This window comes from Leuciscus leuciscus (assembly GCF_965113295.1).
Source record: "Leuciscus leuciscus genome assembly, chromosome: 24".
NCBI lineage: Eukaryota > Metazoa > Chordata > Actinopteri > Cypriniformes > Leuciscidae > Leuciscus > Leuciscus leuciscus.
In genome coordinates, this window is record NC_138723.1 from 8,856,204 (window position 1) to 8,869,994 (window position 13,791).

The window sequence follows — 13,791 nt, forward strand, 5'->3', positions numbered from 1 at the left end:
ACCTCTCAAACCGGCATTGCTAGTTTTGCCAGCGGCGTCCCCCCCGTGATTCACCCTACTACGAGTTCGTTTACCATCGAAATGATTTTGAAGGTGTTATATTATGGTACAAATCTTGTATAGTGTGCCTTTAAACATATTTTTGAAATGTGTTGATATGTTATATTGAAGACTGCTTTACCACACCTGGTAGTTTTACTCATCAACAGATGGCGCCCCAACTCCCTTATGCTCCTAATTACATCTACTCCAACATTCAAGCAGCTCTATTTTTATTTTTTATTGAATGCCAGTCAAATAATAAACATGACAAAAATCCAACATATAGTGTAAACATATTAAACAAATATAGACTACAACAAATAGGAAAATAAAATATACAGTGTAATTTATACAATAAAAATACAATAAAAAGAAAGAAAAGAAAGAAAGAAATTAATATAAAATGAAAAAAGAACAGGTATGAGATCATCATAGCATAAAAGCTTCACACAGAGACCTAGTGCGTTTTGCTTTACTATTTTTCAACCCAAGTAACTCAATATAGTTTTTCATATCTATCTGAAATAACAAAAAGTTGGGTTTTCCTTTAGCCCAAGGCCTATATGGTATTTTCCCAATAAAGGCCACATTTCGTGGTAATCTTTGTCTATTAAAATAACAAAATACTTTTTCAGAAAAGTAAACTTTCATCCCTGCATTTACAAAGAAAACATTCCAAATATACCCAAAACATTTAGCTATAAATGCAATTAAAAAAATAAGTGGACAACATTTTCTTTCTCAGCCCCACAGAAATCACATTTAACATCTACATCAGTACGAAACCAAAGAAAAAGAGTTTTAACAGGGTACACCACATGAAGTCTTTTTTTAAATGTATACTTCTCTCACCTTATTTGTTATGCAATATTTTTTTTGTGCATATTTCCAGTCAATGCACTCAAGTGTAGAATGCCAGTATGTTTTAGAAGATATTGGGCTATATTCTCTTAGTAACTTCATAATAAAGTAATTATTCCATCTTCTATCAGTAATAGTAATTTCAGTAATCAGTAATCCTTTAATTGCAACATCTGTGCAACTCAGAGTCTCCTTATTCACATTTCCTTTAAACAGACATTTTAAACCGGATGGTATAACACTATATATTCTTTAGAGATTGGAATATACATTTGGAGAAATTCTAGGTATACCCGTTTTTATTAATTAACTGTTTAACAAACATAATGCCATTATCAACCCATTTTTGAAGAAAAAACCAAAGTTTTATGTTTAAACATTATACCTGTTATTCCAAATTATACATTTGTTTGGAGAAAAATTATGTTTATAGATAAGCATCCAGAGTAGCACCCGCCTGTGAAAATTACTTAATCTAACTGGAATCTTACTGATTTCAAAGTTGCATTGCAACAGAAAAGCAACCCCACCCATCTTAGACCCATCTCAAAAATTAGATTAGGAATTAAATACCAAATTTTATTTTTGTATTGAAAGAAATGCTTAATCCATCTATTCTTTCAAGCAGCTCAACTCAACTAGATTGTGACGTCACAGCAGATGGCGCTCAACTGTATTATTTTGAGAATGAATCGCATAATGGTGGATAATATATTAATTATGTTGAGATTTAATTGCATAATACTAGCTAGTCAAAGTTTATACTATTTATATATTTTTTTTTTTCGTTTGTGTAATTTTATTTGTCTACTTATAGGATTTTATATATTTTCTCCAACAACTTATATGCGTATAGAAACAAATTCATAAGTAAAAAAGGGTAATAAGTAATTAATTATTAAATAATAAATCAGCTCCATGGTGCATTCCAAGGGCTAGTGCGTTCCATTTCCGCCAGTAGTGGGCACTCGTGCAACGTGGGCAATGACGCACATCCGAGTGCACAAAACGGAGGGAAGTTTGAAGGGCACACAGATTTGGAGTGAAACGCAGCCTTTATTTGTCCTTCAAAACAACTATTACTGTCGCAGATATTATTTTAGGTCGCATAATGCTGGCACTCTGACACTTGTTTTGCACCAAGTATTTCCAGCAAACTCGCGAGACTATTCACGTGTCACATCATCAAATGTCGATAATAAACCTTCCCCGCATTTAATGGTTCCGCACGGATATATGGAAAGATTGATCCAACATACAGTTTCCTCTGTGGGTGACATCAATATTATTTAAGTAAGTTGAATATTCACAATTAACACTGACTCAGTCAAAACACGTAGATATATTCTTCTCGTTTTTAACGCCAGCAGTTGTCAAGTTGTTTATGCCTCGTGGAAAAGTACATTTATGTTTTCATGCTAGCACGTTGACATTAGCCACTTCAGTTCTGAAATTCATATTTTGTGATGCTGCTGAGTTACAACGTCAACAAATGTCTTTTTGAGTCTACTGACTGTTCTCGCCTCAAAATATATACATTAGCTGCTAATACATGTTGGGACACTTTTTTAAAGTTTCTGTGAAAGAGGCTTCATATTCAATTCTTTTCAAGTTAAAAAAAAGAATTGTTTTTGTCTGGTCTGGTCTTTGCCCCTTATATTTTAGATATATAACTGGCGTAAAACATCATACAACACATTTATCGAAAATGTGTGCTGACGCTGTCCTGTTTAATGGAAGTGATATGGATGAAGGCGTTTGTAATAATTCTACTCAATTCAGTTGATTTAAAGAATCAAACACATCGCAATATGGCACAATAATGCCATGCAAGTTGTAAAAACTACAACACATCTGGTGAAAAAAGCATCTTTATGTAAAGAGAGGTGATTGTCCGAGAATGAGCAATAATGCCCGCTGTGGAGCGTGAAATCACGGCGGTTTGATCAGTGTGGTTGAGCGCGTCCTGATGCGGCTGGTCGCGTGCCTCTATTGTTCGCGTCACTCACGCGTCTATTTGAACAATAACAGCAAACTCCCATAACGCCAATCATATGACGCGTCCCCATAGAGACTTCACACCACAGACATTATGTCTATGCTTCATATACCACTGATCTATTATATAGATTAATGCTTCCACACGACACGCGCTCTGTCACTGTTTCATGTGAAAAACAAGTCATCTGGAAAGAACTGCTGCAGCCTGCATGTGAATAATAGTTGTAAACGTGTCTTTAAAGGAATAAACAGGCATTTATATTATATTAACTAAGTTAATAAAATATGTTTATACTTATTAAATTATATTTGAAAATATAATTTGTTATACTGTTGGCATGCATGACATTTTCATTACAATTAAGCACATTCTTCACAATTTTTTATTACTGTAAGTGACACACACAAACACACATTATATAGGCTAGGTATATAAAATGTTGTCTATCTACATTTAAATTTATGCATACCATTTAAATGTGCATACCATTTACTTTACTTGCATTTAAAATGATTGTTATTATTATTATTTTTTTACTATAGAGAGTCTACAAAAGTGTACATTGGAAAAATATGTGTGAACTGGACATTTTTATGATATTCATCAGACAGTGCTGGGTCGATTACTTACAAATTGTAATCGGTTACTGAGTTCAAATTACATGCCAAAATTTTAGTTCGTAAAATAATTAATTACATTATAAATTTAAGGTCATATAATCAGACAATTTTTTTAAATATTACTTTTAGATTACTTTTGACCTAACTAATAATATTGTGCCATATTCATATAAAAATACAAAGAGAAAAAAAATATATTCCATTCTCGGTATAATGCCCTTTTCACAAGATATCAAATAAATATCTGATGTCCCCAGAGTGTGAAGTTTTAGCTCAAAATACCCCACAGATATTTTTATATAGTATGTTAAAGTTGTCACTTTTTGAGGGCGAGCAAAAACGCACAGTTTTTGTGTCTGTTCCTTTAAATGCAAATGAGCTGCTGCTCCCGGCACAGGGGGCGGAGCTTCAACAGCTTGTGTCCTTTTATCTCACACACACATGCACTGAACATTTCAAAAACTTTCAGCCTTTTATGTTCAAATCGGAGTCAGACAATGATGGAGAGACTCAAGAAGAAGTGACAACATGTAGAAGCAACAGGACATTTCTGAATGGTTAGTTAATTAATTTATGTAGCTTATGTGTATTTATCTTCTAATCATTGATTAGCATATTCTGTCTTGATAATCTATAAATCGTGTTCAGGGGCAGGGTTTATGTAAATCTTAGGGTTGGTGATGTCACTAACCCGGGAGGAATGTCGTATAGTCTCTACCAGCCGTTTGTTGTAATCCTTAAAAAGCAATTTCTTTAAAAGAAAATATCTCCCTTTGCTTTGAACTTTGAGCTTCGTAACTTTGCAGATGTTGTTTATGCTCAAACAGGAACATTACACACTAACTAAAGTTAGAAAAGTGAAATCATAATCAACCACCCCTTTAAATATCAGGGTTTCCCAGACTGGGATTTGTGAGATTAATGAAAAGCTATTAAGTTATTAAATCATAAAAACGTAAAATTAAAATAAATAGTTTTAAAATAAAAACAATCAAAATACAATTTTTTTTTTTTTACATTTGTTTACCTGCATGTCATGTGACCATTAAACGACATCAGAGAACCGTGAATTAACTTTATTCATTATTATTATTGACTTAACTTATTAACTTTAACTCTCTGGGGATTTCAAGGAAATATATTAGGACAAAGAGGTTCAGCTGACAAAAAGAGTTGGGGAATCTCTGCATTGCATCTAAAGAGCTTCTGAACGTATATAAGCAGAAGACTTTTATAGAAAGGAAAAAGGTATTAGACAGGGAGAATCAATGAATTATGAATAATTTACGGCCACTTTATGAATTACATGTAATCAATAGAAAAAGTAACTAGTCTGATTACAAGTATTTTAAAAGGTAATATAATCTAATTACAAGTCTGATTACGTAATCCATATTACATGTAATTAGTCACTCAGCACTGGATTCAGATGCATATAAAACCATATAGAATGTATTTTAAAGATACAAAATTAAGGTCAAGCTGGTTCTTAACCATCCAAATTACATAGACTTGAGGAAAAAGTGACTTTCTAGTGACAGCTTCATATTACATCTATATGTGGCCTCCATAGTATTCGTAAATCTGCTTTAGTCAAAGAATATAAGCAACCCCTGCTGCAACAGTCAAATAACCAGGCAAATGCGGAGGAGGATTTGATATGGCGTGAGGCACGTGTGTCCACTAGATGTCAGTGAAGACCAGAGGAGGTGTGTGTGTGTTGGCGTCGGGAGCGTGAGGTTTGGAGTTCAGTGCCAGGAGCTTCCCCTGAGACTGCTGAGAGAAACAGTCCAGACTCCAGACCCAAAAAACCCAAACATCCTCAGCCTGTAAAGCACGTCGCCTGGCCAGCTGGCAGACTGCCTTCTCTAGGGCTGCTGTTCCCACAGGGAGGGAGAGCAAACGTGTGTGTGTGTGTGTGCGAGACACTCATATGTGTACATGTGGGTACTGACACCTGAGGCACTTGTTCACGTGTTGCTCAACACGAGTCAATAACTGTTATGTTAACAAACTAGGGGAAAAAAACAAACCCTGTTGCACGTTTCCCCTTGTTATCTGAAGGTAAATCTCACCCCTGAAGCATTGCAAATACAATAGGGAGGGAGTGATGTATAACACATATTTTGTGTGTTGTTGACTTGAGAGAAACTGCATGAGAATGTGTGAGAACAATATTAAGACCAGCTGCCAAACTGCACATTTTTAGGGACTGCCACATGGGGAAAAATCATTTGTTTGAGGTCATCTAGCAGATCCTGCAAGAACTGAGAGACAAAACTAGGCCTTCCGAAGTCATGTTTTTCTTTTTCAGTTATAAACCGGTGATGAATGTTAATGAAGTCCACCAGGCAGAAGAATTATGCAATGTTAGACATGTTAGAGTCTCCTAAGCACGTTCAAGCCTGTTAGCCAGATCTGTGTTGGGAATCAGTTTTTCTATGCACTTTACAGTCATAACAATCACTCTTTTCTTTCTCACAGGGTGTGGAAGCGCTGAGTTCAGACAGCGCCACCTGGTGTACGAGAATGAGCATGGGAGGACAATCAAGAGGTGAGCATCGTGGACTCTTTTAATTAGCATTGTGTGCTAAAGCTAGCATGAATTTTACTGATCTTTCCTAGGGATAATTATAAGAACAAACTTCTCACTGTATGTAGTTGAGTCAATATGAAAACAAATAGGCATACAAAATAAATCTGTATCGTATATTGGTTTAGAGGCCGTTACTTGAGTTTTTTACTCTACCGTTCAAAAGTTTGGGGTCTGTAAGATTCTGTTTGTTTTGATATTAATCCTGCAATTCAGCAAGGATGTAATAAATTGATCAAAAGTGGAGAGATTTCTAATGTTAAAAAATTATATTTCAAATAAATGAAACTTTTTATTCATCAAAGAATCATGAAAAGCAGCACAACTGTTTCCAACATTGATAATAATAATAAATGTTTCTTCAGCATATTAGAATGATTTCTGAATGATCATGTGACACTGAAGACTGGAGTAATGATGCTGAAAATACAGCATTGATCTGAGTAATACATTACATTTTACAATATATGAAAATAGAAAAGTTATTTTAAATTGTAATGGTATTTCACAATATCACTGTTTTTACTGCATTTAAATAAATGTAGCCTTGAGAGAGACTTCTTTCAAAAACAAACAACAAATATTTTTTAAACCGTAGTGAAATTATACTGTACATTATAATGTTGTGATACTTAAAGGGATACTCCACTTTAAAATGAAAATTCTGTCATCATATACTCACCCTCATGTTGTTTCAAACCTGTATGAATTTCTTTCTTCTGCTGAACAGAAAGGAAGATATTTAGAAGAATGTCAGTAACCAGACAGTTTCTGGTCCCATTGACTTCCATAGTAGGAAAAAAATATACTATGGAAGTCAATGGGACCAGAAACTGTCTGATTCTTCTAAATATCTTCCTTTCTGTTCAGCAGAAGAAAGAAATTCATACGGGTTTGAAACAACATGAGGGTGAGTATATGATGACAGAATTTTCCCTTTAAGCTGACTTGTGTATGTAAAACAATTTATTTTAGTTTTTAGTAAAAAAATAAATAAAATTTTGACAAAATAGTATAGAATTTTTATATTGGCCATTTAGCAGTTGTCATAACATGCCATAACATGAACATAATTATCGATTATATAAGTATATAGGTAATATAAGTATTATAAAATATATTTTCTCTGCATCCCCAAAATTTAAATGGACCCTTTTTGCTTTCTTAATATATGTTCCTTTGTCTAATGCAAACAATTATTTGGTGCATGTCATTTCAAATGAGACATTTATAATGTAATAATTTGTTCCATCTCTGAAACAACTTTCCTCTTCGCCTGACATCAAACCGTCGTATTTTTCATCCACTCATCGAATCCAGTCCGATCAATTACCAATTGCCTAGCAACCATGCTGAATACCCTAGCAACGACCTTAGGAAAGGCTTAAGCCTGTGACACGCCAAGCCGACGTCGAAGAACTAGCGGCGTTGAATGCTGACTGTGTCGCCTCTCGTCGGCTGCGTCTCGGCCAAAAAGCTGTGCTTGAACACCATATAGACTAAAGGCGACTGTCAACGAGCTTGTGTGTTCTGCGCCTGCGTGTAAGTAAATATCTGTCTATATCAGCAGTAGTTTATGTTTGTCATTCAGAAAGGCTACGTTCACACTGCAGGCTGAAACGACCCAATTCCGATTTTTTTGCCCCTATGCGACCTGTATCTGATCTTTTCATGACAGTCTGAACGACACAGATCCGATCTTTTCAAATGCGACCCAGGCCACTTGGGTATGTGGTCCCAAATCCGATACATATCCGATCTTTTCAAATGCGACTTCAGTCTGAACGGCCAGGTCCAGTGTTGCCAACTAATTTTCAGGGGAAGTTGCTAAAGGCAGATCGATTTGTTGCTAAAAGTTGCTAAATGACGTTGTGACGTCATTGCGTTATGACGTCATTACGTAATCGCAACGCAAAACTACGCCATTATGTAATACGTAGATATTATTGTTTGTTAAATAAATTATATATATATATATATATATATATATATATATATATAAAAAAAATTTTTTAACTAAAAAAAGTTGGTTTAGTTACCCAGTAACTAAACCCTAAACCAACTTTTTTTAGTTAAAGGTGGGGTATGTAATTCTCTTTTTTGGCCATTTTTTCAAAATCACTTGAAATCCTATCCCTAACCCACTTACAGCCACTGAGTTAGAAGCACTGACATGAAAATTAAGCAATTTACTCATCTGTGGAACGGGCAAGACTCGAAAAACTCCAGCCAATCATTTCCAAGACCACCTAGAATCATTGGACAGTAAGTGCGTCAATCAAACGGTCGTACCATACCCCCCTCCCCCCATCCATGTCCATGCTCTTCGAATGGGTGGAGTCAAAGGAAAGAAGGTAGGACCATTTGAGTTGTGTATTTTCAAAATCTGCCAGCCGTTTTGCAAATCACATACCCCACCTTTAAAAAAAAGAAGACCTAAAACAACTTTTTTTAGTTAATGATCTGTAAGACTGGGGCTTTATTAATGCTGTTCATTTATTCAAGTAATTTATTTGACATTTGGGTATAAAGTGTTTTAATTCTACAATATATGCTGTAAAAAGGCTGTTCAACCTCTTCAGGTAGAACGGTGACTACTGCAGTTCAAATTTCCTATTGGAAGTTGTGGTGCCCTTACCAGCTCACCACGCCCTTGCGAGTGTTGTTTGGATTAGAGTCACTTTCCAAAAGTTGCTAAAAGTTGCCAAATAAACAAAAAAAATTGCTAAATTTGTTGCTAGGTGCTTTTTGAAAAAAAAGTTGCTAGGGTAGTCTGAAAAGTTGCTAAATCTAGCAACAAAATTGCTAAGTTGGTAACACTGGCCAGGTCGCATGTATCCGACCCGCACGTCACTGATACGCGAAAAACGTCATAATCCTGCGTTGAAGTAGTCGTCGTTTTGAAAACGGACTGCATATTCGTCGAGCTGAGGTAAATCTGCCGAACGGGTCGACCTCGACGAGCCCGTTAATAAAAAAAATAAATAAAAAAAAGCCCACGGCCATTATATATACGTTATGTTAACTTATTTGTGCTGAATCTGATATTAGATAGGTCAGCGGCTGCTGTCTGGCTCTTGTGTAACGGTCGCTGCGCGCGATCGTGTGTGTGTGTGTGTGTGTGTGAAGCCCCTTTCACACAGAGATTCCGGAAAATACACGGATAAAGTGACCCGGGATTTGACCCGGGTTCGTTTGATTTTGGTTCATTCACACTGCCAGTGATTTTCCGGAATCAGAGAGTGCGTTCACACACAACCCGTAAAAATGCCGTAAAGACACGTGACATCGATGTGACTTGTAATCTCAGCAGCGTCTTAAGTTTGCTTATGAGCTGCGATCTCTCTCTCGAGAAACCACGCCTGTGCATTTGTTTCTCTGATTCGATCATAAACTTGCGCATTACGTGCCGGGTTCAAAGCGCTGTGTGAAAGGGGCTTGAGAGAATCACAGTTAAAGTTTAGCTACTTCCGCAAACAACAAGTGACGTCGTTGACCGTTGAGTACTCTTCTGCGCATGCGGGTCACTTCTGGGTCATTTCACGTTCACACAGGAGATCACAAAAGGTCGCATTTAATTGGAAATGTGAACGGCCTTGCAAAAAAATCGAATTTTTTCAAAAAATCGGAATTGAGCATTAAGCCCTGCAGTGTGAACGTAGCCTTAAGAGAAACCTAAACTAGGACTCCAGATATACGAACCGTAAATAAAGCAGAGCTTCCTTACCATATGCAATATTAATCATGCTGATCACTTTCTTCATTCCAGTCGGCTCATGTTATAATGAAAATATTTGTGTAATCGAATGCTAAGATAGAAAAGCCTTCTGTCTTGACTTCTCTCATGCACTGACTCCTTTGCTAAACTGAACAGCCAATCAGAGTTCTCTCTCTCACCGACGGCCCAACGCAGATTCAACACGCTGATTCAACACGCTGATTCAACACGCTGATTCAACACGCTGATTCAACACGCTGATTCGGCGGGACACACTGAAAAAAGCTAAGCCCACCGATGCTCAAAAACGTCCCGACAGCCGACCGTCGGCTTGGTGTGTCCCGGCCTTTACTGGGAAAGTCAGGTCAACTTCAACATCGTGCCGGCGAGTTTTGCACTACCAAAAAAAAGTGCTAATCTAACCGATAAAGAGTTGCAGTGTAGTTCACTCCACAAGTGGAAGTCAGAGATGATATTGACTTCTGTAAGTAAATACCTGTCTCCTTCTATAACATTCTCACTTTTCAAACTTCCCATTGACTAGCTGCATAGTCTACATTCCTTAATGTCCTTCCGGCCCACTTTCCTCCCATGCGTGTGTGTGTGTGTGTATGTTAATGCCTGTAAAAGAATGAGGTTAGGGTGGAGTTGAGACAAACACCAGAGGATATCATGTGTTTTTGTGTCATCGTGCGTGCGTCACACCAATCACGGAAGCTTAACTTATGGGAAAAAACTATCCTTAGTAATGTTTAAGACAACCCATGAAGTATTGCGGGCAAATAGGATGATCTCCGTGCAGGACTGTGTGTGTGTGTGTGTGTGTAGTGGTGTTAAGAGTGGACGGAGAAAAGCCCTTTGCACCACTTTCCCAGGCTGTCGGTCAGGAAGGTTGGGTTTTTTACACCGTGACCACCGTGTTGCCCTTTCCGGGGGAAATCCGAGACAAACACGCAGAAGGGGGGCCGGTCGGGGGGGGGACAGGAAAACCGGCCCTGGGAAGAAGGAGAGGCGAGGAGAAGAAAGGTGTTGGCCACACAGCATGAGAGAGGCAGTTGCTTTCAGGGCTTCTCAAAGGACCATATACCTCCCCTCCGTTACCCTATTGTCACCGGCCGCTCCTGTCCCGCTCCCCCTTCCTCCTCAAAACTGGCTCATCTTCTCACAGTTTTGTGGCCTGGAATCACTGCCCCAAAATACAAAGCCCCAACACCTCTCACACAACAATAGACTCCTCCTTTCTCTCCCTGTTACGCGTATTAAATGTTAATTTTCTGACCCTTTTTTGCTCAATTCAAATGCGGTGTGAAGTATCCACATGTAACAATAGCTGACTGGGAAAAAGGAGTCAAGGAGTGCATTACAAAGGAAGTAAAATAGTTAAGCCTGTATCCTGGATTTAAGGGGAAAAGTTAGGAAAGTCTTTACGGTGGTGGGAAAAGTGCATTGAAACAAAACTGACTTTATTTACTTTCTTTAATAAGCGTACCTGGTCGTCTTGTGAATGATGCATTGCTGAAAATAATTTTTTGAAGAAAATTCAAATTCGCATTTTTTCTTCTTTCGTTTTCAGCGGACTTTTTCGAACTCTCCCTTCAAACCACCTGTCATATAGTAGGGCTGTCAACGAATATTCTAAATTCGAATATATATTCGAATAGTTTTAAAAAACAGAAATTCGAACGTGAAAATTAATATTCGAATGTGAATTTCGAATATGGAAAAACACGCCCGCGGAAGCAGAGGCGCGGCTGTCTGCTTTGCGAGTGGGCGCGCGCGCTGCCTGAAGCCTTGTTTATACTTTCGCCTGTATCCGCAGCGCGAGTCTCCGCAGACTGCGCGCGCACCTCCCCCAAACGGACGAGGCGTTTATACTCGACGCGCTCGCCGTTGTACTATTCTTTGAAACGATAGGGGGCGATTCGCGCTCGTGCGGACGCGTCGAGTATAAACAAGACTTGAGGGACAGGTCACACGAGTCGCACTGTCTAGCACAGCGTCACTGCTGAAAGTTGACAGTGCACTAAAAGACAATGGAATAAATTGCAGTCAGTTTTTCCTTTTTTAATACAAGCACCAATAATGTAAGTAGCCTTTTTCTTTTTTAATAGCACTTTATTTTTTATGAACCTCAGGGTAAAAGTTCTTTGTTGTCACATTTCTCGGAATTGTGTGCCTCATTTTATTTAAAGTTAAACAGAAAAGTTCCATGTTTACCACAGCTCGCTCGGAGCGTTCAGAATCAGAATCAGAATTCTGTTCAATGTCGGTTCTATACTGTAAAACTTCAATTAATGTTAATACATTTGTTTCAATCACTGAATGAAGCCTGCTATATTTGGGGCAAGAGTCGCGACCTTAAATTGCTTGCACAAAACTCTTGATCAGCACTCAACATGTGCTTATTGTTGTTCATTTTACCGTTATGAGCAGAGAGAGCGTGAGCGCGAGGGCGCGCGCGAGAGAGAGAGAGAGTGCCTGCGAGTGAGCGAGACTGAGGTCTGTGGTCTTGGCCATTAGTTTATTTACTTGGTTTTGTGTTGGTAATACATTGTCAAATATGTTTAAACTTAAATTAACTACCTATACAAGTTATGTATGTCTCTTTGTATTAATTTGTCCTGTTATTGACGTAATGCGCGTCATTGAAAAAATGCGCAACCAGATGTTCGAATAGTTCGAATATTCGTGTGTTTTTTAGAGGGAATATTCGAACGTCATTTTTGAGCAATTTTGACAGCCCTATCATATAGACACCACTTTTCATGATCCAGTCAGGTTTTACTTGTGGAATATTCTGAAATCTGTCACGTTGCAGGAATGAAATGGGTTGCGATTATGAATGCGGTTTCATTTGGACTCGTGCAGCTCAAGTGAAGTGATTTTGCGCCGCTTGTAGCACTAAACAAATTTGCTGAAATGTCTGTTTTCTAACATTGCCTCGTCTGCCTTTAGTCGGTCAAACAGGTATTCCCGCCCCAAACTCACGCCATTGTATTTGATTTAAATACTTTGATTTAAATACTGTATTTACTTTTGTAAAATCATCCGACCAACGGCAGTGCACATGCTCTCAGTGTTGGGTTTAATGCATTACTAAGTACTTAATAACTGTAATTTTTTTTTGAAAAAGTAAAGTAAGGGATTCCTATTAATTTTCCTGAAATGTAATTAGTTACTTCTGATGTAATTGCCTTAAATACTTTATAGGGTATATTTACATCAAAATTTAATGTCTAACGATAAAATTGATGTTTTAATGTAGTAACCTTCTTCCTTTGAATACATTGGTCAGTTTAAGAATAATTTATGCAATTTTATATTATTTATTTGAAAGATTACGCTTAGTTATTAGAGTAATTAGTAGCTTGTATTTAATGACTTTTTTAGAGTAACAACAAGTTGGAGTCCGGCCTGCTACATTACCTGTTACAACGTTGTTTGCCCGACATCGGGGCTCGACAGTTGCGAGGATTTCTCTAGCATTTGCATTTCAAAATAAGAGTTTCCAAAATAAGAGCCCCGGTTTATTTCGGACTTCTTTATAATCAAAAGTCCAGCATTATGTAGAATTTTATCTGCTTCTTAATTGTATTTAGGTTAAAAAAATAAACTGTACCTGGGATTTTAATCAATGTTTAGAATATACATGATTATTCAATATTATTTCATTCCATAGTTATTAAATAAATAGTTTAAAGCCGAAATATTTAAAAAGTCCTATTTTTTTGTATTAAAAAAATCTGCTTGTATTCCTTAATTAAGAAAAGCAAATTATTTGATGTGTTTGTATTGCCCCCGTAAAGATCTTTATGCGCTCCTAAATGTTTGGGGGGGAAAGTAAGCTTCAAGCCCTAATGACTTTCTTTTATGGCTGACTTTACTGATTTTTTAACTTGATTACCAAGTTAAAATCAGTTACCCATACTGAGTGAATACTCAAATTAGCCAAAAT

The 13,791-nt window shown here is 37.2% G+C and overlaps 1 protein-coding gene across 2 annotated transcripts in view; it reads left to right on the plus strand.

The window, feature by feature from the left end:
* Nucleotides 1-1,967: 1,967 nt before the first annotated feature.
* The window catches only part of exd3 (exonuclease 3'-5' domain containing 3), a 49,131-nt gene continuing 37,307 nt past the window's right edge, over nt 1,968-13,791 (plus strand). The window contains exons 1-2 of one of the 2 annotated variants that reach the window (XR_014202545.1): nt 1,968-2,196; nt 6,010-6,079. Coding sequence is in view for 1 of the 2 variants with exons in the window: in XM_082158790.1 (XP_082014916.1) it covers nt 6,055-6,079 (25 nt within the window). In the remaining variant the exon portion in view is untranslated. The remainder of the gene's footprint in view (nt 2,197-6,009; nt 6,080-13,791) is intronic. The other variant, XM_082158790.1, reaches the window with a different exon arrangement.